The following is a 23,934-nucleotide window of genomic DNA, read 5'->3' as shown; positions in this document are numbered from 1 at the left end:
GTTCCTCAAAAAATGAAACAGAATTACCATATGATCCAGCAATTCCACTTCTGGGTATATACCCAAAAGAATTTGAGAGCAGAGACTCCAACAGATATTTGTACACCCGTGTTCACAGCAGCATTAGTCACAACAGCCAAAAGGTGGAAGCAACCCAAGTGTCCACTGACAGAAGAATGGATAAATAAAATGTGGTATGCACACTCAATGGAATATTATTTGGCCGTAAAGTGGAAATTGTGACACGTTACATGATGGATGAACCTTGATGACATTATGCTAAGTGATATAAGCCAGTCACAAAAGGACAAAAACTGTATGATTCTACCTATATGAGGTACCCAGAGTAGTCAAACTCAAAGAGACAGAAAGTAGAATGGTAGTTGCCAGGAGCTAGAAGGAGGAGGGAATTGCGAGATGATGTTTACTGGATGCAGAGTTTCAGTTTTGCAAGACATAAAGAGTTCTGGAGATTCGCTGCACAATAACGTAAATGTACTTTAACACCACTGAACTGTACACTCAAAATTGGCTGAGATGGTAAATTTTCTGTTACGGGTATTCAGCACAATTAAAAATTAAAATTCCATACTATTCAGTCATCAAAAACAAAAAGATAAAATCTTGCCAGCTGTGGCAACAAGGATGGACTTTGAGGGAATTGATGCAAAGTGAAATAAGTCAGAGGAGAAAGACAAATACCGAGATTTCACTCTTATGTTGAATATTAAAAAAACATAAAATAAATAAACAAACAAACAAATTAAAACAAAAAGACACACAGGTACAGAGAACAGATTGGTGTTCTTTCCACAGAGGGGAAGAGTGGTAGGGGGAGGGAGAGATGGGTAGAGGGGGTCAAATGTATGGTGATGGATAGAAACTAGAATTTTTGGTGGTGAGCACACTGTAGTGCATATATATTAGTTGAATTACAATGCTGTGCACATGAAACATATAATGTTATAAACCAATGTTACTTTAAAATGAACAAAAAAACAAATATTTTTAAAATGCTCACCCATAAACAGATTTCCTAGTTATTATCATTTTAAATTTACTTAAAGGAGAAATACTACGACCAATTTCAAGGGGGTCTAAATGGTATACAGATTGTCTCTCTAGCTACTGCTTTTCTGAAAAGAGAAACTGAAATCTATAAATTTTACACTAGAGGATTCATAAATATACATTTAAATAGCTATTTTAAAGTAATCAGAATGATGTGAACTGGTGCTCATTTAAAAATAAATAAATAAAATCAATGGCCAACTTGACTATCACTTCCTTGGGTCTTCCACTTAAACTCTCAATCTGAATTAAGTACCTCTAAAATAATTACAATGACACATACTTTTGAAGCATTTTTAAAATTTTGTAATTTATTGATGTGATTACACATTTATCTCCTCCCACAAAACTAAGATTTATGAGAACTCCAAGATCATAGATATTTTATTCATAACTATGGAGCTAACCTCTAGCAGAGCCTGTTACATATTAAGTGTAAATAAACATTTCTCAAATGAGTAATTCTAATAGTCACAAAATACAAAATTACACACAAATGCCATATCTTAAGACACAGCAGAATCTAGCTGTTTTTCAAAAAGACAAGTTTAAAAAGAAAAAAAAAATTTAAGAATACAGTCATTTTACAGTAGTTTCATACCAAATTATACAGTGTTCGATTAATCTAGAAACAGAACAAAGGAGACTTATTTTTATCTGCTGACTTTTCATTAAAATCTCCTTTTCCAGTTACCATATATAATCAAAGTACTAAGAAAGATATAAGGCAATCTTCATGTCCTTTAAGCAAGGAATCAGAATCATGTTACTTATTGAGGAAGAATTTTAGCATAGTAAAATAAAAAATATTAACAGCAATAAAAAGGAATCTCTGAATGCAAAGTAAAATGAAATGAATTAACCTAAAATAGCATCCAGTTGATGACAACACAGAGAGGAATTAGTCCAAGAGGATTTAAAAAGTATAATTTGACTTTATTTCTGTAGTTGGGTATATCCTAAGGCAAAAACAGTGCTACCCGGGGCTTCCCTGGTGGCGCAATGGTTGAGAGTCCACCTGCCGATGCAGGGGACATGGGTTCGTGCCCTGGTCTGCGAAGATCCCACATGCCGCGGAGCGGCTGGGACCGTGAGCCATGGCCGCTGAGCCTGAGCATCTGGAGCCTGTGCTCTGCAAAAACAGTGCTACCCAAAAAACCTGTTTTCAGGATCATATTGTTGATGGTAGTGTTAGTATTATTAAATTCTGAGACTACTGTGGGCAGTGTGAGACAAAGAAAGTAAGCATTATGTTGATGTCACTGATAACTGGAATTTTCAGCATGGGAGAAAAATGATACATATTAAAGATCAATATGGGTTAAGTAAAATTCCCACAGTCCTTAAGTTGAATTTGAAATAAAATGATGAATTTATGATGTCTTTTAATTTTAACAAATATATAACATATTTCTCAGGTCTGTCCACTATATAGGCTTAGATACAATGATCAATCCAGTAGCAAGTAACATCCTGTATCATGATAGAGCCTCCAAATACCATTTCTCAATAAAAGAAAGCAGAACTGACTCCAGGTCTGAAGCAGGAAATATACAAGATGAGCCTGGAATTTCCTTGTCCTACTGGACAGTAAGAAAGCTATAAAAGATTACTAGAGTCTTGTCAAAAGAACTCAAAATCCAGCTTGAATAGGTTACAACCAACCAATGGGCCAATTTGTACACTAATAAAGACAATAATATCAATGCACTGAAACACATTAAATATATTTTAAGTCCAACAATTCATAAGAATACAAAAATTTTCAAACCTCATGAGTCAATCTGGAGGATATCAGAGAACAAACTCATTATTTTAAAAACAAGAAAATAAAGGGAAGAATCAAGCAGTTAGCTGCGTTTTCTGTATGTAACTTAGGATAATCAAATAGTTGATGGGGGGGTTACTTTGTGAATATTCTATCAAATAAATGAAGAAAGAATTTTACTATTTTGTAACATCTAATGAGTTAATGGATCTAAGCAACAATGTATGCTATGTCAAACTGATAAAAGTATACATGAAGGGGCTTCCCTGGTGGCGCAGTTGTTGAGAATCCGCCTGCCGATGCAAGGGACACGGGTTCGTGCCCCGGTCCGGGAAGATCCCACATGCCGTGGAGCGGCTGGGCCCGTGAGCCATGGCCGCTGAGCCTGTGCGTCCGGAGCCTGTGCTCCGCAGCGGGAGAGGCCACAACAGTGAGAGGCCCGCATACCACAAAAAAAAAAAAAAAAAAAAGTATACATGAAGTATACTTTTAGTATACTAAAAGTATACTTTTAGTCCTGCCCACCCTAACAAACAAAAAAACAAATAAACCTGAATCTGATCAGTTATCTAGACCTATCAATTTATAGGAGATTCAGGGAACAGAGGAACAGATTAAATGACACCAAGGAGATACAAACAACAAAATCCACACTGAGGTAAATTCTACAAGACAAATAAACCAGTTTTTCAACAAAACAAATGTGAGAGGGGAAAACAGAAGAGAGAGAAAAGGGCAGTGGGGGGGAGGCACTACTGCAATTTATGACTGGGGAAATGTGAATTGACTGTATATCTGGATTATATAAAGAAGTACCTTTTAATAAACATGATAATGATATTTTGTAATGTCTGGAACTTGCTCCAAAATAATCCCAGACAGAAAGTTGGGTGGGTAGGAAGTACAGATGAAAATAAGATTGCCACAAACTGATAATTGTTAAAGTTGAATAATGGGTGCACATGGGTTTATTTTTGTATATGCTTGAAAGTTTCTTCATAAAAACATTTTTAAAGCCCATTGTAAAACAAGTTTGACTAGTTAATTAAAAGAAAAGAAAGCAATATTCTCTGAAGAATAGGAATAATTAGGAAATCCTGGTGCTCCCATTCTGTATCCTGATCTGTATAATACATAGATAAAGATAGATAGATAGATAGACAGATATAAATATAGTATAAATAGATAACTTACTGATGCCTCCTCCATAGCAGTGTTCATGTGGGTACGAAAACAGGATCGGTCATCATCTTCATCCATATACACTGGTGGTTCATGGGAAGTCATGAAAGTGGAAGGTTTAAAGAGATGCTTATTAAGGGGGTGCTGTCGTCTGCTTGTTGAAGACTAAGTGAGAAAACAAATTTTTAATTGGGATAGTGGACAATCATTAAAAGAATCAAAAATATAAATGCTACTTCCTGCAAATCTGCCTAATCAGAAGGACTGCACCTCTACCCTTCAGCATACTCTTACGTGGTTGCTTTTTCTATTTTATCTGGATTTTTAAAAAGACAACAAGCCTTAAATAAAAACAAACCAAACCAACAAACAGAAATGTAGGCAGAATACCTACGTGGAATATAATGGACCATATGCTCATTATGTAGCTTATATTTGTATCCCCAACATTTATTACACTCTTGGCATTCACATGCTGAGCTCCTCTTAAGGTCATCTTACAGATGATCAAGGAGGATGAAGTTAGCCAAAGCCAGATATGAAACTATCAAGTAAAAAGAAAATTTCCCCAACACGATGAATGTCTGAAAATAGTATCTAACACTGATTGACTGCTTACTCTTTGTCAATGTCACTTAGCCCTCAAAACATTCCTGTAAAGTAGTTATTATCACTTCTAATTTAAAGGTGAAAAAACGGAGGCATGAGGAGGTTAACTTTCTTGTTCAAGGTACTGCAGCTAGGCAGTGGTAGAATCAAGATTATAAAATAGGCCTCTGTGGAGCCAAAGGCCTCCCTTTGAACCCCTATGCAGACTTCCTCTCTTCACTAACAGCACCGCCACAAAGAATAACCTCAGCCACATAGAGAACCATCATTTCATTTCAAAATTCAAACTCTAACCATGTCAGGACTTCCCTGGTGGCACAGTGGTTAAGAATCCGCCTGCCAATGCAGGGGACACAGGTTCAAGCCCTGGTCCGGGAAGATCCCACATGCCGCGGAGCAACTAAGCCCGTGCGCCACAATTACTGAGCCTGCTCTCTAGAGCCCATGAGCCACAACTACTGAACCCGCATACCACAACTGCGGAAGCCCACACTCCTAGAGCCTGTGCTCCGCAAGAAGAGAAGACACAGCAATGAGAAGCCTGCGCACCACAACAAAGAGTAGCCCCCCGCTCACCGCAACTAGAGAAAGCCTGTGCGCAGCAGCAAAGACCCAACACAGCCAAAACTAAATAAATAAATTAATTAAATTTATTTAAAACAAAACAAAACAAAAAACCTCTAACCACGTCTATGACTGGGCTAGATCTCTGCAGTGAAAATGTCTGTTAACTTAAAATTCAGTGCACCCAAAGAACGGAACACATTTAGGTTTCTTTAGTATTCCTTTTGTTATCATCGTCTAGTCTTAGTGGTGCAAACATAAGGTGCACAACACATCTAAAGATAACCTAGAAATCACGAAAATTAAAGCTGTTAAGTTAATGGTGGTTATCAAAGTTCCAACATTCTGAAGTTACAGGATGAACTCTACCTATCTAAATAGATAATACTATATTTGGGGAGAAAAAAATCCAAAATATTTAAAACATCTGACAAATTAAAACAAGCTTCCATAGCTTGGTAAAAAGAATAAGAATAAAATTTTTAAAACATGGAGCTATATAGACAATATTCTTAAATGTAAAACAGTTAGCTTCACTAAGGAAGGGTAACAGCATTAGATCGGCTCCTAGCTTCTCTTTAGGTGAATGGTGGCAGTTGCAGGGGAGTGGAAGTACCCAGATGATTTACCAAGTAAATGAAAGAAGGCCAATGATGTGCTTTATTTTTTTGCAATTAAAGCAAAAAATTGGCTATAATTCTACGCAGTGTTCTATGTAGGAGAGGGACAGTAGCTTTTTCACTGTACAGAGCAGCAGAGAACAGTGGAAAAGGCTTAGGTGCAGAATCAGAAGATCAATGATTCCCAGACTTACCAGCTATGTGACTAGACAATTTACTCAATGTACTTAGTTTTCTCATCTATAAAAAGGTTGTAGAACAGTACCTAGCCCAGAGCATTCAACAGTAAGAACAAAAGCGATCTATTAATATTATCATGAGTAAAGTGAAGGTGATACTACCTACACTTCTAGAATTACAGTGAGGATTAAATATCTTAATAAATATTTCTAACCTTGGATTTATATAATATATGTATAAAATAGAAATTGATTATATTTATTAAAGAATCAAACACCCTAAAAACTTTAACATCACAAAGGCCTTTTTGACATACATACAATCTAATATCTTTCAAATAGCACTCATTCACATAAACTAACCTACTCCTAAGAAAATAATGAATAATCATCATTGAAACTCACTGAGTAGCAATAATGGAATCCTACCATATATAAGAAAATGTTTAGAGTGAGTCAAATTTTAAAAATAACCCTGTTCTGATAGATATATAAACTTTTACATAGGAACTCTGACTTTGATGAATTTAATCTGAGATCTAAGGTTTACTTTTACCTATTTTCTTTTTACCTTTTTGGAGTATATATATAAGTTTGGTGTTCTGCCTGGGACTGGAATGCCAGCTTTAGTTAGTTTTATGAAATACTTCTGCACTCGGCTGGCAACCTAAGGAAACATGACAAGCCTTTTAACATAATAAATGACAAGACATGCAGTACCAGAATAGTTTTTTAAAATAGTTTTTAAAACATACATGTGTATCTTAATGAATAGTAACAACTTAAAATCTACCATAAATCTAGAAATAATTTTAAATTGCCACCAAAGACACTTATGTTTTAAAATAGAGACAAAAAAATTGTTAAAATAAATTAAATCTGTTTGATTCCAAAGCTAAACACAGTTTCAACTTGTGAACACAAGTGCTTGTAGCATAAAAACACATCTATTAATATCAATGGGAATGTGAAGGAGAAAACTGACAGATATTTTTTTAGAAAGACAATCAGGGAATACTGACTAAGGCACTATCACAAATCTATTAGCACAGTCTAACCAAAAAGCACAAACTGGTGCACTCATTAAACATTCAAGAGACACCAAGTCCATTACTTTTTTATTTTTAAGTAATGATCCAAAGCAGAATTATCTCAGAGTTGTTTCTAAAATCAACAGAAAAATACACAATGTTGTTTTTTAAAACTCCACATACTATAGCACTGTGTAGCTAAGTATGAAGGGGCAGGTCTACTGATTTTAGCTTCACTATCCTTCATTTAAAAAACCATCAAAAACATGCCAACAATATGGGGCTACCTCCTCAATTACCTGCTTTGCTGTCCTATTGCCCAGTTCATCTGCTATCTTCTGCCAGCGTCGAGATTCTACTTCTTCAGGAGGGTATTTCAAGAGTAGTTGTTCAAGCTTTTTCTAAGCCAAACCAAAGACCAAATTTAAGAAAGTTTAATACTGAGTTTCTAAATAAATACATTCACCTTTCATCTTAAACTATAATACTCCCTCCCCAACTCTGGGGGTTAGGTCAACTAGAAATCCTCATGATAGGAAAAATTTCTAGTAAGGAATTTAAGACTTCACAAGAAAAATAAGATGAGAAAATAAACCTATGAAAGACCTTATAAAGATTTTCTATGCACTTCAGTAAAAAAAGGAAAGCACCCCCAACAAGAAAATAATTAATTAATATGTTACATATTTTAGTGATTTCCACTGACCACTTTATCTTGCTAGAGACTATGTTTAGGCTTGCCACTATGGATCTGACAAAACTATGTAAATTCATTTGGATTTAGACAGAATACTAAAAGAGATCTTTCCCTCCTTTGTGTGGTCCTTCAGTCAAATATTATTTTTAATATTCTGACCTATCTCCTAAATTCTCCCATAGTCCTAAGGATGCAAAACAGTCCAAATGTTGGAAATAAAAGTTTCCTGAAGCTTTTTATAAACTGATAAACTCATTATAGCTGTGGGGCTAATCCTCACATGAGATAGAGATGTGTCTCAAACCTTACCCACAAACAATCCTAGCTATATGCCAAAATGTAAGAGAACACTCTGACCTTGGCTTTGCCAGCTCCCCTCCAAACAAAAACAAGAATTCACTTTGAAGCACAGCTTTACTTGGCTCCAGGTTTTTCTGTCTCACAAAGCTGCATTACAAAAACTTTACTCCATCTGTTTCAATATCTTTTTCAATCCCCTCCCCAAAACCCAGGTTCCTTATTTAAAAATTATCCCCAAAATGGAATTCATATATTCTCAGAATGCAAAATTCTTGAAGTATGCAAAAAGGTATACAGAAACAAGCTTAAATATTTTAAATTCATGGTTAAGAGGGATTACATACAACAATATACACTTTACTCATAATACTGGCTCTAATTTTAACTGCTTTTTTTTTTTTTTCCCTTAAACCTACACAATTTAGAAATACCTATTACCTGTTCTTCAACAGTCCACAACTGGTTAAATGTTTCAGGTTTGGTATCATCACACAGGCGTCCTCTTATCATCTGCATATAAAACAAGGTTTTTGTCAGAGAGAAAAAACAAAGACTACCCTTTGATATAGCCAAATAACACAAATTGTGAAATTTTTAATTAATTTCAAAATATGTGAGTAAATTTATTTTTTTAATGTGTACATAATTTATTGCTTACAAAATGTTTTCATGTTCTTTTATTTCATTTGGTTTTATATTCCTAGCAATCTTGAGATATAGGTGACAGCAACTTCATTTTAAAGAAAAAGAAATGTTTCTTTTTTTTTTTAATAATCATTGTTACATTGCTTATATTTTATTTGAATTACCTTTCTTTGGTAGATTGCAAATCATCTGAAAACCAAAGAATTCAAATATTTTTAACAAATCCATTTTCCAATTAGTGTCTTGTACCTCAGAAGAGTATTTCCATCCCAACCTTTTAAATAAAGCATCACATCCACCCTCACAAAGAAAAATCAAGGAAACAAAGCATGAATACACACCAGGTGCTATCTATTGTTATCTATTTATTCTTTACTTTTGAAATATGAACAGTTTTATTTCTAGCCTAAGGATGTGGGGAAACATCTTGAAGAGATCATATGTACTGATTGTTTAGAGCAGTTTTAGAAATAATAATGTACCATATATATTCTTTGCTAACAATGAGGAAATTATATGTGGAATTTTTTCCATTATAATATTTTTAATGTGCTAGTCCTTTTATTTAAGTAATAATAAAGTAATATCCTAAACGTATGTCTTGCTCATAAAATGGAGCCTAATATCAATTTTACTAAAATGTACATAATATTTTTAACTAGTTACACAGCTCAACATACCACTATCTTTATGGCTATTGTTTATTTTAAAGAAATGTTACTTTTTCATTCTGAACCCACATGTTTATTGAAGTTCATCTAACTAACAGCAGCAAGGCCAGGTTACAACCAGCAAATCCTAGTTACATTCCACTACACACAAAGAGCTCTTATTTTTAGAATAAATACTGTATTATGTGTCAGGCACTGAACTGGGCATGTTACATGTACTACTCATTATATTCCTCACAACAGCTCTACAAAATAGGGTGATATTAATCACATTTTATATAAGAGGAAACTGCAGCTTGGAGACTTTAATATAGATGACATCTGAAGTTCCACAGCTAGTAAGTGGTGGAGTTATGATTTCAACCCAGCTTTTTCTTAACTTCAAAGTTCATGTTCTCATTATACCTTCAAGTGAAAGACTGCTTGAATTTTAAGAATACAAACCAGCAAAATGTTAAAATGTTTTGTCTACAATTCAAATTTTCCTGCTCTAACACTTTATCCTGCTTACCTGAGGACGACTGTTTGAGCCTTCTGGACCATCACTCAAAGGCAACATAGAGTATGAAAGGGACTCTCCATCCTTCCTAGGATCTAAAGGACTTTTTGGTCTAGCAGGTAAACCTACTGAAAAGAAAACCACGTATAGGATTATTAAAGCAAGACTTTGTCAGGTAGTTCTCTAATTAAATTCGTATCATGTAATTTCTTACCTTTATCAAAAACTAGCTTAACTCTCCTAGTATGTCTTTTGCGATTTTTAAATTCTCTTTCAAAGTTCCCAAGGCTATTGGTATATTGGTCCCATACAATCTCGGGCAATTGAACAACTCTCTGTGGATATGGAAGCCCTATATCAGCCTGGTGGGGGAAAAAAATGAAAGTGACAAACTAAGCTTAATTCAAGAAATTATCAACTACAACCAAATTTTCAGATGACTCCAAATCTAAATAATCATCAACTGAGCATTTCTACTCACTTTTTGAATCCAACAGCCAATGAAGTTAATACAGTATAAACACTAAATGGCAGAAATGATAGCCAAGTAAAGGAAAATGAACTTAACAAAACATAAGCACTATTTTTAGAGGTCTAGAGCTGAACTATATAAACATACTGTACTTTATCACTAACACACTTTAAACAGAAATAGCAAAGATTTTTATCTCTAAGAACAGCACATGAAATGTGTTTGACTGAAATATAATAGATATGACTTGATACACAGAATTCATTTTTAATGGACCCATGTGTTCCTGACTTATCCATAAAACTATTAATTATTTTCACACTATATAACTCAGCACGTGTACAAAAAAACACATTTTGAGAATCAAAACTACATCTTTAGTTTACTTGGAATTCAATTACTTTGCCAACCACCTTTAGAGAAGTTAATAGTTGTCATAATTACTAAAACTAGGTCATTATTTTTTTTTTTTTTTTTTTTTTTTTTTTGCGGTACGCGGGCCTCTCACTGTTGTGGCCTCTCCCGTTGCGGAGCACAGGCTCCGGACGCGCAGGCTCAGTGGCCATGGCTCATGGGCCTAGCCGCTCCACGGCATGTGGGATCTTCCCGGACTGGGGCACGAACCCGTGTCCCCTGCATCGGCAGGCGGACTCTCAATCGCTGCGCCACCAGGGAAGCCCATGGTCAATCTTTTGATAGGGATTTGGGTTTCATGGGTGGGTGTATTTGTCAGAACTCATATAATGGTAAAATTGGGATTTCTGAATTTCATTGTATGTAAATTTCACCTGAAAAAGTTTAAAAAAAAATTTTAGTTAACGATATGCCTTCTGAAGTGTTTTGGTGTTAAGTGTGCATGTCTGCAACTCTGGAATGCATCAAATGCATTCCATCTTGAAATAAGATAGAATGGTGGATGGAAGAATTGCATAAACATTCAATCAAGCAAATATAATAAAATGTTAATGGTAGAATCTGGGGGTGGATGTGTGTGCTAACTATACAGTACTTTCCACTTTTTCGTCTACTTAACATTTTTCAAAATAAAACATTGAGAAAAAAATCAGGTCATAAATTATGAAATTGGCAGGCAAAATCCACTTTGTGACACAGAATTCTTAATTTTTATTTTGCTTGTGACATATTATATTAGCACCATCATCATAATAGCACATATTAGTCTAAGGTTCAACTTTAGAAAAATTAGAACAGAGTGTCTTTTAAAATAATGATGGTAGTAATATCAAAGAAAGCTAACAAGCCGTAAAGGTTCCCTGCATTCTATATACCAATATATAATCCAAGTTTCCTTAATTTCAATTAGGAGTTTTTAGATGTCCAGTAAAACAAAGAGATCACATGTCAACAACTTAACTACTCTGGTAAACCTAAAGAAAATAGACAATTTAAGCATACATGAGTTGACACAGAAAAAGTGAAAACTCAAACTTCTAAATTAAATCCAGCAGAAAATTTTCTTTCCAAGGAACATAAGTCTTTCATGATTACCAAAGTATCTGGGATTTAATACACATTTGTACATTTTTGAAAAAATTCTTAAGATAGCCAATATCACATCTCTGTTTCTGAGATAAAGTGAAAAGAAATTCAGTTCTAAACTAAACACAGAAATGGAAAACCAGCAAATAACCAACCACATACATATCTAGTAAATGTGCATAACTGCATCTTTTTGCCCACCCAAGAACATGAATAAAATGCGATTAAGGTTAAAACACCATCTGTTTTAGTTGAATCAATGATAAGTAAACACTGTAAGTACTGTATCTTTTTGCACCAGCAAATTGTTTCATGACAGCAGTGCAGAATCAATAAACACCTAAGTGGGCCCACTATAACACAGAGGGTACAATAGGGTTCTAAAAACTCTAGAAGGTTTAACAAATCAATATATAGATCCTACGTCTATTATGATATTCAGTGTTCTGAAAGCAGAGAAAGGAATGCTTGCCAAGTAAATAACATAACTAGAAAAATCCAAATCCAAACAATAATCATCTAAATAAAATGAAGTCCCCAGGGCTGTTCCCTCAACACCTGGTAGACCACTTCTGTGACTCATTAAAAACTAGTAACTAATAACTAAATTTTTCATACTGAACAGGCTAAATTTTTGTGTTGTTTAAGGTGAAAAAGAGGATTCTTTTTCATAGTTTTTCAGTTTTAATCTTTTCAGACAATGCTGATTAATATTTGCCTCTCAAATTTACTGAATAATTAGTGGGCCCCTAATTCAAGACACATACTATGGCATAAATGCACATCTAGATTATCTCCATGTTTACACACTAAGAAAGTTATAAAAACTTGAATCACTTTCAAATGGTTAACTGCTTAAATATGAAAGTTATGTTTTAAGGCAAAAATAAAATTATAAGGAATTTTACACTAAAATAAAAGAACATTTCAAAATTAAGTAAAATTTATATACCTCATTCTCATAGACTTGGCAACCATAACCTTAAAGACATTTAAAATATAGTTTTTGTTTGTATCACCATTGTTTTCTATCTCACTACGTTCAGAGTTAGAAAAGTAACTCTAAACTAAGCAGTAAATAAATACTAAAGTATTTTTTCTTTTAGCTTCAACAATCTTGAAGTCCTGAAAGCAAAACAGGGAAAATATTTTTAAGATGGGGAAGGAAGAAAGTAACAGAAAAAGACTGTAAAAATGGCTAGGAACAGGACATCAAGTTTCTAAATACACATCCAATTAAAGCTCCTAGCTATCTTCATTGAGGTATATTTTATTGTGTGTTTGGTGGGGGTGAAGGAAGGCAGTATTCTGCCTTCAGTAATATGGGTTAATTACAGAAGGGGAAAAAATTAAACATTTAAACAAGTATATAATCATATAAAAAGAACAAACCGAGTTATTACCAAATACATCTCAATAAATCTTAAAAGTTGCTCAATATATACCTTCTTCTGGAGTTTTTCCACAAATCCAATGGGATTTTTTAGTGCTTCTCTCTGATGTCTGCCTAAGCTTTCAAGGTCCTGGACTGCTTGAGAACGCTGAGCCTCGAGTACAGCAATCGTCTGTAACAGTCTCTGATAACTACAGAGACAAAAAAAAAAAAGCCCTCACTAAAATTTTCTAGTTACAACAATAAATAAAAACTGAGTTCAAGCCGTGATCTACTATTAAGTCACACAGTCTTTGTAAAGTTACCTGAAAGAGTTTTAGTAAAACATATTACTGGGAATAAATGAGGTCTTCCTGAGTTATGAAGTACCTAGTCAGAAAATAGCAGTTAGAGAAAGCAAAGCCTTATTCTCCCATCTAAAGTTCTTAATTCTTGAACCGGAACAAGTACAGAAAGTCAGAAAGCAAGCATCTTGACTTTCCAGCAATCCAAGTCATTAAGAAACAGCTAAATTTAAAAAAAAAAAATTTTTTTTTAAATCGTAAGATTTTTAGCACCAGGAGGGATCACCAAATTCAGTCCTTCTGTTGTACTCTGTTGGAATAAGAAATCTGAGGCAAATTTTCTTGACCAGAGTTACAAGAAACTGTCACATAATTCAGACATGATCTTAGTTGGCATGGTTCTCATTTGCTCTTTCTGTTATACCTCCATTCTAGAGGAAGTTTACTTCCCTGTCAATTCTTAAGTATTAAACACTTTTACAGAAGAAAGGACTCAAAGATATTTCTTACTTCCCTGCCTATAATAGTCTATTTAGCACAGCTAACATAGAATTTTACCCACACAAACCTACTATCTGTTCATATTCTCCTCCCCCCAACCCCAGTTCAAATTGTCCTGCCTCTCTAATGTCTAATTTCACATACCAATACACATAAGGAAACACGTTAGCACAAAAACCCTGAATACTCGAATGCATTTTGCAAAAGAACCAAGAACAAATCACTCCAAGTTCACTTCAAAATAAGTCACTAGGTCTTTAAAGTATTAGTGAAGCACAATTTTTCTTTATGGCTTTCAATAAATTTCATTCTGTTTCCCAACAGACTATAAACTCCATAATGGCAAACACATCTGAAAAGTCCACTGTTTTGTTTATTCAGTGTGCAGCACACTTCCCAACATATAGATGCTCAGTAAATATTCTTTGAATGAACAAATGGACAGATGTTCTGTGCAATCAAAAGTATACTGAAACTTTTAAGTCCGGAAGTTAGCAAACAAGCAGAAATTTCAAGGGTAAAACAATGCAATTTTGATGTTCACAGCCATGGCGTAACTGCAACATGACATTCTCTATTAGAACACCGTTTCAGCCCCCTGCCTAAAACATATTCTTATTCTCAAGTCCCTCTCCCCTGATGAGATGTTTAATAATCAAGGTAAAAACTCCTAACACTGAAGGGTAAGGCTTCTCTCAAGCTAGAGACACTTCATTCAAAAGTTAGAACTGAATTGGAAACCAAGGGCTGTACTAAGTTACTCCTGGATCAGTTACAGAGGTTAAGCCTAAACTCACCTTCACTCTGCCTCTGTTTGCTTTGAGGTGTATGGCGTGTACAAATCTTGACCGTGCTGGTGTTTTCTTACCAGGCAGGCTCACCCACGCTCAATCTTAGGGTGATTGTACTGAGTCAGGTAGAACCTAACCTCTCTATAATACTCTTAATTGCCATATTTCACCTTCAGAATACCTACCCCATGTAGCTGAATAACCAAAGACTTACATGGTGTCTCTGTGATGACTGACCCCTGCTTTAAATAGGACACACTTCTGTATCATCAATATGAAAATGATTATGAGTCTATTAAACTTGCAGCAAACTACTGTAAGCAAGTAACAATTAATGAGGCACAAGTAAGAACAGAGTTATAGGGAAAAACAAGCAGAGGCTTGAAAAAAGTGCTACAGTCAGTCACTGCCACTGGGAAGAAAGGCCTCTATTTGAAGTCAGTAAATTATAACAATTTTTACTGTATGTAAATTATTCCACAATGATTCTGATTTAAAAAAATAATTCCAACAGAGATTACAAAGAAAGTATAACTCTTCACTCCCTATTTTGCTTCTCTTCAATCAAGATTAAATGATTAGCAAATTGAAAGACCTAATATATACATTGGTAAAGACTTAAAAGTCCAGAATAAGTAAAAAGACTGTAAGAAGATAGTGAATTTAAGTCTTCTAGGCCAGCTAATTTGAATAATTTCCTAGAGTATTCAGAGATTTTACCAATAAGATTATCATACATATCCCTAAGCAGAGATGGAGAAAATAAAAAACTGGCATGACATCTAAAAAACAGTATAATACAGACAAATCTAATTTCAATCCTACCCATCCACTCACTTCACCTCTAAAAGCAAACCACTGGAATCTGACCCAGGCATCAATTGAGGCAAGATTCATCTGTTCATTAATTTAGGCACTATCCTTAAAAGCTTCAGTAATTATCAAAGTAAATCAGGAACAGAGCTTAGGTATAATAGAGGATCTACCACTACACCAGAGAGGGAGTAAAGGAACTGGATGGGAACGAATGGGACAGGACTGCCATGTTGTGGGGGATGGAGGATGGGCATGGGAGGGTCCATCATACCATTCTGTCCATTTTTTTGTATGCTTGAAGTTCTCCACAATGAGTTAAAAAGAAAACTCCAATTTGAGTTCAAATTAACCGGTGATGTGGCCACTGTACTCTTCCTGGGCTAATCGGATCATACTGCCTACTGTATTCAACTCTGCTTTGAGAGACAAACAGGTTCATGACCACACAAGATGGATGGGAGACTATGTAATATGAAATAACAAATAGTGTCAAACATTTACTGAATGTGTACTATATATATTATACAATGTGCAATTAGTCAATTCTCATAATCAACTTACAAGACAGGTACCATTACCCTTATTTCACAGATAAGTAAACCAAGGCACAGATCATGCCAGCCATTTGTTCCATAATGTGATGTGAGGAATAATTAGCCAAGAAATGGGAACCTGCAATAAAATATTATTTCAATCTTTATGTAACATGCAGTTATGTGGAAAAGAAAATAGACTTGTTTTATAATGTACAAAGGGGCAAACTAGAATCAAATTGTGATAAGGCACAATATGAAGAAAAACCTCTCAGTCAAAACCAATAAAAGATGGTAGGACAGTGCCCAATCACCATAGATGTTCACAGAGATATTTAAAGGAAATTCAAGCATTAAAAAATCCTGAAGGGCTTCCCTGGTGCCGCAGTGGTTGAGAGTCCGCCTGCCGATGCAGAGGACACGGGTTCGTGCTCCGGTCCAGGAAGATCCCACGTGTCGCAGAGCGGCTGGGCCCGTGAGCCATGGCCGCTGGGCCTGCGCGTCCGGAGCCTGTGCTCCGCAATGGGAGAGGCCACAACAGTGAGAGGCCCACGTATAGCAAAAAAAAAAAAAAAAAAATCCCGAAACTCTTTTACTCCAGTAAAACATGCTGCTTTCAATTCTGCTATTCCCTGAACCAAGTAAGAGGATGGAAAGACTGGGGAAAAAAAAAAAGTATACACTTTTACATGAATGCAAGTAGAGTACAGCTTCCCCACATGGACAACTTTGTATTAAATCTATCAAAATTATTTTTTATCTATTTCTAAAGCTGAATCCAATGCAAAGAACAGCAAGCTTAGCTGTGGCAGATAATTATTAATTTTATTTCTGTTTCATGTCTTCAACATAAAAAGAATTTTAGCTTGTATACTGAGGAATCACATTTGACTAAAATAGAAATACTTTCAAATCTACAGCGAAGTTACTTTCACTACCTTTCACTCTCCAAGCCTTCCTGAATTCTTTACTCACTTCTGTGAATTTTACAACATTTATATGAAAGCATATTTGTAAAAATACTGATGTCTGAAAGAGGATACCAAGAATTAACAATCTAGAAGTTTAATTGTATTCTCCAATTTCTAGGCAGTGATATTACACACACTATGAGACAGTGAGAGTGAGAGTGAGAGTGAGAGAGAGAGAGAGAGAGAGAGAGAGGAGAAAGATTTTATTTCCAAGCAAGCCAGAATCTTTTTCAAGGAGTCAGATTTCAATTCTATTGTGGAAGGTTACATGGCATTTGTAATTTTAAAAAACTAATGGGGAAACTATTTATTTATTTATTTTTGGCTGCATTGGGTCTTCATTGCTGCACACGGGCTTTCTCTAGTTGCAGCAAGCAGGGGCTACTCTTCGTTGTGGTGTGTGGGCTTCTCTTGTTGTGGAGCATTGGCTCTAGGCACATGGGCTTCAGTAGTTGTGGCACACAGGCTCAGCAGTTGTGGCACACGGGCTTAGTTGCTCTGCGGCATGTGGGATCTTCCCAGACGAGGGCTCAAACCTGTATCCCCTGCACTGGCATGTGGGATCTTCCCAGACCAGGGCTCAAACCCGTATCCCCTGCACTGGTAGGTGGATTCCTAACCACTGTGCCACCATGGAAGTCCCTGGGGAAACATTTTAAAAAATCTAAACTGAGGGTTATTCTGCCCCTAAAATTGGCTTGATTATTCAGTCATTAAATAGTGTCACTAAACACCTCACCAAAAAAAAAAAAAAAAGGAAAGAAAAAAAAAAAGAAAGCTATTCTAGATCAGGAGTCTACAACCTATGGTCTGCCTGTTTTTTTAAATAAAGTTTTATTGGAACATACCTATACTCATTTGTTTACACAATGTCTATGGCTGTTTTCTAGCTACAATGACAGAGTGGAGTAGCTGTGAAGTGGAGTTGATCCCCAAAGCTTAAAATATTACTATCTGCGCCTTTAGGGAAAAGTCTGCAAGGCCCTGCTCTAGATCAAAAGATACAGAGACATGACAATCAAATGTAATACATAATCTGAGATTAGCTCCCACAGCGGGAAAATGGACATTTGGGTGTATAGATGGAAAATTTTTAATATATTGCTGTTTGTATCAGTGCCAAACTGGTGTAATAAGGTAGTTAAGGTTATATAGGAGAACGTCCTTGTTTTTAGGAGACATATACTAACATATACGGGTGATAAGTCTACAACACACTTTAAAACAGCTTAGCAGGCACTCCCCTGGTGGTCCAGTGTCTGTGCTCCCAGTGCAGGGGGCCTGGGTTCAATCCCTGGTCAGGGAACTAGATCCCACATGCCACAACTAAGATTTCGCATGTCTCAACTAAAAGATTCCGCATGCCGCAACGAAGATCCCACGGGCCTCAACTAAGACTTGGCGTAGCCAAATTAACTAACTAATTAATTAATTAATTAAAACCCGGCTTAGTAAAAAGAAAAGTTTTATAGTATATGAGGTGGGAACGAAGATGGGGGGAAAGAGTAGCATGATTATTATTAGCTGGAACACTAAGCTTGATTAAACACACCGAAAAAAACTAGAGGAAGTAACATGACATAATAATAAATCTATTAGTTTATACTGTAAGAAGAAAAGGAAAAGGGGTATAGGAAAAACTTACAATCAGATGACTTAACAAGTGTTTTCACATGTGTGCACAAATGCACTCTTGTATGCATTGTGAGTAGAAGGAAATAAGAAAAAGAAGAGCAAGATTTATTGTAGATTTTATTTTCAATAGGACAAAGTTATGTAAAGCAAATTGGTTCTCAAAAATAACAGTAACATTTTAACAAAATTTTAAACAATAACAAATTTCATCATAGCAATCTACCAGGGTAAAACAATTGAGGGAGGAGCCTCAATTTACTCTAACTATACCATTATCTTAACTAAGTGTGGCATTTTCCACTGTCTGCAAAATATTGAGCTCACCATGTATATACATGATTGAACAGAAATTACTTTCATGAAAGTATAACACATGGTTTTTAAAATTATTGTCTTCCTTCACGAAGGATTTGAAACACTAAAACTACAGGATTTTCAAATTTAATAATTCACAAATGGTCTCTCTCATTTTTCATTAGAGAATGATCAAAAAGACTTTTATGAAATTCTGTGTTGAGACAGAAACTAATACCTCAGCTCCTGACAGTACGTCTTTCCAGATATAAAGATCAACCCTGTATTGAAAACAACTAAAAATGCTGAATTAAAAACAAATAAAGAGGGACTTCCCTGGTGGTACAGTGGTTAAGAATCCGCCCACCAGTGCAGGGGACACGGGGTTTGAGCCCTGGTCCAGTAAGATCCCACATGTCGCGGAGCAACTAAGCCCGTGCGGCATAACTACTGAGCCTGTGCTCTAGAGCCTGGAAGCCACAACTACTGGGCCCACGCACCACAACTATTGAAGCCCGTGTGCCGAGAGCCCATGCTCCACAACAAGAGAAGCCACCATGATGAGAAGCCAACTCACAGCAACGAAGAGTAGACCCTGCTCACCGCAACTAGAGAAAGCCCATGCGCAGCAACAAAGACCCAACACAGCCAAAAATTTAAAAAAAAAATTAATAAATAAATAAAAACAAATAAAGAAAAAACCGTGTACTTTTTTAATTTTAAAAGCATAGAAGGGGCTTCCCTGGTGGCGCAGTGGTTGAGAGTTCGCCTGCCGATGCAGGGGACACGGGTTCATGCCCCGGTCTGGGAAGATCCCATATGCCGCAGAGCGGCTGGGCCCGTGAGCCACGGCCGTTGAGCCTGTGCGTCTGGAGCCTGTGCTCCGCAATGGGAGAGGCCACAACAGTGAGAGGCCCGCGTACCGCCAAAAAAAAAAAAAAAAAAAAAAAGGCATTTCCCTTAAGGTTTCATCAATATCCTGAAGATACAGTCATTCTTTCAATGGTCTCTACAATAAAAGTTATCAGATTTCTCTTTTCCGAGTCTATCTTAGTACCTGGACACTGGCCTAGGATAGATCTAGATTGGAGTCTACAGTCTCTGTCTACAATACTTTAACAACAACAACAACAAAAAGCATGACAGTTAAGCTATATTTTCCTTGTCTCATCACTTTTTGTTTTATTTGGGTCTAACTTAAATAGAAGGCTTAAACAAGCTTCATACATATTTCTATACTCTGATGCCAAAGTACGGTTTTTAACATAGTTTTTCTTAGTTACAAATACCTGAAGAAGCAGCATGATTTCATTCTGTTTTCATTAACTCATTCACCTCCTATGCTAAAGTACTGCATTAAACACTCGGGATACAAAGGGCCTTTTCCTATCAGAGGTATCAGTCAAGGGGGCAACACAAATAAGTAAACAGCCAATTACAATATGGGGTATGAGTGTTGTAAAGAAGAATGCACACAATATAGGAGGGCTTTAAACAGAGGTCTCTGAGGGTCAGGAAAAGCCTCCCAAAAGAAGTTCAGCTGAGACCAGAAAGAAGAAAGGGAATTAGCTGGGGAAGAGGTGTAGAAGGGAAGAAGAGTTCAAGAATTTTTCCAACCAAACAGAAGGAACATTATGCAGAAATGCTTCTAGGCAAAGCACAGAACCTAAGACCAGAAAAGAGGTTTGGTACGACTGGGAGTGAAGACAGAGTTGAGGCTCGAGAGGAAGAATGGGATCAATTACACACGGGTCTGTAAAGTCAAGACGGAACTTGATTTTGAGGGCAATGGGAAGCTCTGGAGGAGTTTTAAGCTGAAGGAAAAAAATGTTGCTTTTTACAAAAACCATTCACACCAGAACAAGGAGAATGGATTAGAGTGGAGCAAGACTCCAGAAGGAGACCAATTAATGAGCTCTTGTTGTAATAACCAAGAGGAAAGACAGACTGTATTAAGGTAGTGGGCATGGAGAAAGAATGAGGTGAGTAGGTAATTTGAGAGATTTATATGGTAGGTTCTATAGCACTTGGTGACTGCCTGGACAAAAGAAATATTAAAAAAGAAAAAAATTTCAAGAAGGAGGGCCAGTGAAGCCAACTTCTAATTTAAAAAAAAATCTAAGGTAAAAGGCTATGTCCACTAGATTTCACACAAGGAAATCATTAGTAAGTCACTTCAGTGGCGTGCTGGGAGGTTTAAGCTAGACTTCAATACTTTAGGATTGAGTGAAAAATTAACAAAGGAGAAATGGGAAATATAATCAATTTAATCAAGAAATTTAGCTGTGAAGGGGAGAAAGTAAGTAGTTGAAAGGTATTTGGGAAATGAAAAGATACTCTTTAAATCAGAAAAGACAAGCATGTTTAAATGCAGATGGGAAAGGGACCATTAGAAAGGTTGATTCTGGGGCTTCCCTGGTGGCGCAGTGGTTGGGAGTCTGCCTGCCGATGCAGGGGACGCGGGTTCGTGCCCCGGTCCGGGAGGATCCCACATGCCACGGAGCGGCTGGGCCCGTGAGCCATGGCCGCTGAGCCTGCGCGTCCGGAGCCTGTGCTCCGCAACGGGAGAGGCCATGGCAGTGAGAGGCCCGCGTACCGCAAAAAAAAAAAAAAAAGAAAAAAAAAAAGATCTATAGCCGTGAATCAGTGTGATACACCACATCAACAAATTGAACAATAAAAACTACATAACCATCTCAACAGATGGAGAAAAAGCTTTTGACAAAATTCAATACCCATTTATAAAGACTCTCCAGAAAGTGGGCATAGAGGGAACATACCTCAACATAATAAAGGCCATATATGACAAACCTAGAGCTAACATCATACTCAATGGTGAAAAGCTGAAAGCATTTCCTCTAAGATCAGGAACAAGACAAGGGTGCCCACTCTGACCACTTTTATTCAACACAGTTTTGGAAGTCCTAGCCACAGCAACCAGAGAAGGAAAAGAAATAAGAGAAATCCAAATTGGAAAGAAGAAGTAAAACTGTCACTGTTTGCAGATGACATGACAGTATATACAAAGAAAACCCTACAGATGGTACCAGAAAACTACTAGAGCTCATCAATGAATTCAGTCAAGCTGCAGGATACAAAATTAATACACAGAAATCTGTTGCATTTCTATACACTAACAACAAAAGACTGAAAGAGAAATTAAAGAAACAATCCCATTTACTGTCACATCAAAAAGAATAAAATACCTAGGAATAAACCTAAGGAGACAAAAGACTTGTACAGTACTCTGAAAACTATAAGACGCTGATGAAAGAAACTGAAGATGACACAAACAGACGGAACGATATACCATGTTCTTGGATTGGAAGAATCAACATTGTTAAAATGACTATACTACCCGAGGCAATCTACAGATTCAATGCAATCCCTATCAAATTACCAATGGCATTTTTCACAGAACTAGAAAAAAAAAATCTTAAAATTTGTATGGAGACACAAAAGACCCCAAATAGCCAAGGCAATCTTGAGAAAGAAAAACGGAGCTGGAGGAATCAGGCTCCCTGACTTCAGTCTATACTACAAAACTACAGTCATCAAAACAGTATGGTACTGGCACCAAAACAGTAATATAGATCAATGGAACAGGATAGAAAGCCCAGAAATAAAACCACACACCTATGGTCAATCTATGACAAAGAGGCAAGACTATACAATGGAGGAAAGACAGTCTCTTCAATAAATGGTGCTGGGAAAATTGGACAGCTACATGTTAAAAAATAAAATTAGAACATTTGTTCACAGCATACAAAAATAAACTCAAAAGGGATTAAAGATCTAAATGTAAGACCAGATACTATAAAACTCTTAGAGGAAACAAAAGCAGAACACTCTTTGACATGAATCACAGCAAGATCTTTTTTGATCTGTCTCCTAGAGTAATGGAAATAAAAACAAAAATAAACAAATGGGACCTAATTAAACCTAAGAGCTTTCGCACAGCAAAGAAAACCATAAACAAGACGAAAGACAACCCACAGAATGGGAGAAAATATATGCAAACAATGCAACCGACAAGAGATTAGTCTCCAAAATTTACAAACAACTCATGTGGATCAACGTCAAAAAGACAAACAACCCAATCAAAAAATGGGCAGGAGACCTAAATAGACATTTCTCCAAAATAAAACACATAAAGATGGCTAAGAGGCATGTGAAAAGATGCTCAACATCACTAATTATTTGAGAAATGCAAATCAAAACTACAATGAGGGGACTTCCCTGGTGGCGCAATGGATAAGACTCTGCGCTTCCAATGCAGGGGGCCTGGGTTCGACCCCTGGTCAGGGAACTAGATCCCTCATGTATGCCACAACTAAGACTTTTCATGCCACAACTAAGGAGCCCATGTGTCACAACTTAGGAGCTCACGAGCCACAACTAAGGAGCCCTGGAGCTGCAACTAAGGAGAAGCCCACCTGTCACAACTAAGGAGCCCACATGCTGCAACTAAGGAGCCAACAAGCCACAACTAAGGAGCCCACCTGCTGTAACTAAGACCTGGTGCAACCAAACAAATAAATAAATCTTAAAAAAAACACACACACACACACAATGAGCTATCACCTCACACCAGTCAGAATGGCCATCATCAAAAAATCTACATACAAGGGCTTCCCTGGTGGCGCAGTGGTTAAGAATCTGCCTGCCAATGCAGGGGACATGGGTTCGATCCCTGTCCAGGAAGATCCCACATGCCGTGGAGCAACTAAGCCTGTGCGCCACAACTACTGAGCCTGTGCTCTAGAGCCCGCAAGCCACAACTACTGAAGCCCACATGCCTAGAGCCCGCGCTCTGCAACAAGAGAAGACACTGCAATGAGAAGCCCGCGCACCACAAGGAAGAGTAGCCCCCACTCGCTGCAACTAGAGAAAGCCGGCATGCAGCAA

At 36.6% G+C, this 23,934-nt stretch overlaps 1 protein-coding gene across 7 annotated transcripts in view; it reads right to left on the bottom strand.

Moving 5' to 3' along the window:
- Positions 1–23,934, bottom strand: part of ZZZ3 (zinc finger ZZ-type containing 3) — a 103,181-nt gene that overhangs the window by 6,481 nt on the left and 72,766 nt on the right. For 4 of the 7 annotated variants that reach the window (XM_060139713.1, XM_060139715.1, XM_060139714.1 and 1 more), the window contains 7 exons: positions 13,254–13,392; positions 10,051–10,198; positions 9,849–9,964; positions 8,460–8,531; positions 7,324–7,425; positions 6,565–6,660; positions 4,034–4,186 (listed from right to left, as the gene is read on the bottom strand). In XM_060139713.1, coding sequence (XP_059995696.1) covers positions 4,034–4,186; positions 6,565–6,660; positions 7,324–7,425; positions 8,460–8,531; positions 9,849–9,964; positions 10,051–10,198; positions 13,254–13,392 — 826 coding nt within the window. Of the gene's footprint in view, positions 1–4,033; positions 4,187–6,564; positions 6,661–7,323; positions 7,426–8,459; positions 8,532–9,848; positions 9,965–10,050; positions 10,199–13,253; positions 13,393–16,154; positions 16,237–23,934 lie in introns of those variants that run through there. The other 3 variants (XM_060139719.1, XM_060139716.1, XM_060139717.1) reach the window with 3 other exon arrangements.

This window comes from Lagenorhynchus albirostris, chromosome 2, assembly GCF_949774975.1.
Source record: "Lagenorhynchus albirostris chromosome 2, mLagAlb1.1, whole genome shotgun sequence".
Lineage (NCBI taxonomy): Eukaryota > Metazoa > Chordata > Mammalia > Artiodactyla > Delphinidae > Lagenorhynchus > Lagenorhynchus albirostris.
This window is presented reverse-complemented; position numbering and strand designations above follow the sequence as displayed.